At 45.6% G+C, this 712-nt stretch overlaps 1 protein-coding gene across 1 annotated transcript; it reads right to left on the bottom strand.

Annotated features, from left to right (window-relative positions):
* Positions 1 to 256: 256 nt before the first annotated feature.
* CHC_T00001401001 (hypothetical protein) lies at positions 257 to 463 on the bottom strand. Its single transcript, XM_005711782.1, has one exon. It carries the CDS (start codon positions 461 to 463, stop codon positions 257 to 259), a length of 207 nt encoding a protein of 68 aa, XP_005711839.1.
* Between the last annotated feature and the right edge of the window lie 249 nt (positions 464 to 712).

The raw sequence follows: 712 nt of genomic DNA, 5'->3' as shown, positions 1-712 counted from the left end.
CCGGCGGCTCCTTCGTCCCAGCAACAACCCCTCCTACCACTAGCAAATGGAGATGTAGAGGGGTGTTGCAATGCACTCCTTGTTATCCGCCTGTCTCGTCGTCTTCGCCCTTCCGTGTTGAGGCGGTGACGAAAAGTGATGGTGCGTTGCCTTTTTGCGCGTTGCAACAGCAAAACAAGGAGGAGATTTCTCATTTGGGTATCATAGGATAGGGCGTGAAGGGGTACCGCAATCCGTCCGCCGACGTGCTGACACCTCACTGAGGGTGAATTGGCATTAAATGTGTCTTACACAAATTTTTGTTCACATGCATTTCCGTGCCAAGGCACAAAATACGACACACATACACAAGGAAATTTGTGTGTACACAATTTATGTTTTTCGGAGTCGCCCAATAGTGCAGTGGTAAGTTGCTTGTACAGTACCTAGTGTCTAGGTGACAAATGGCCTCATATGAGGCCATTTGACCTCATATGAGGTCACTTTTCAACTTAATTTTTCTCGACTTGTGCGAGCTGAACAAAATGGAAAAAGATACTCTCGCCACCGCAGTTGACTTCTGCGCTTTGGAAGGGTGGAGCTTGGTGAGATCTGCACGTCCTTTCCAGGCTTTTTGAGAATACCTAAAGAAAAAGCTTTTTTAAAGAACATCAAAACGTTTTTTTGTTGATATCTTCCAAACCAAAACGCCGGGTTAAAATATCATCCAATT

Source organism: Chondrus crispus, genomic scaffold (genome assembly GCF_000350225.1).
Source record: "Chondrus crispus Stackhouse genomic scaffold, scaffold_1, whole genome shotgun sequence".
NCBI classification, from domain to species: domain Eukaryota; phylum Rhodophyta; class Florideophyceae; order Gigartinales; family Gigartinaceae; genus Chondrus; species Chondrus crispus.
This window is presented reverse-complemented; position numbering and strand designations above follow the sequence as displayed.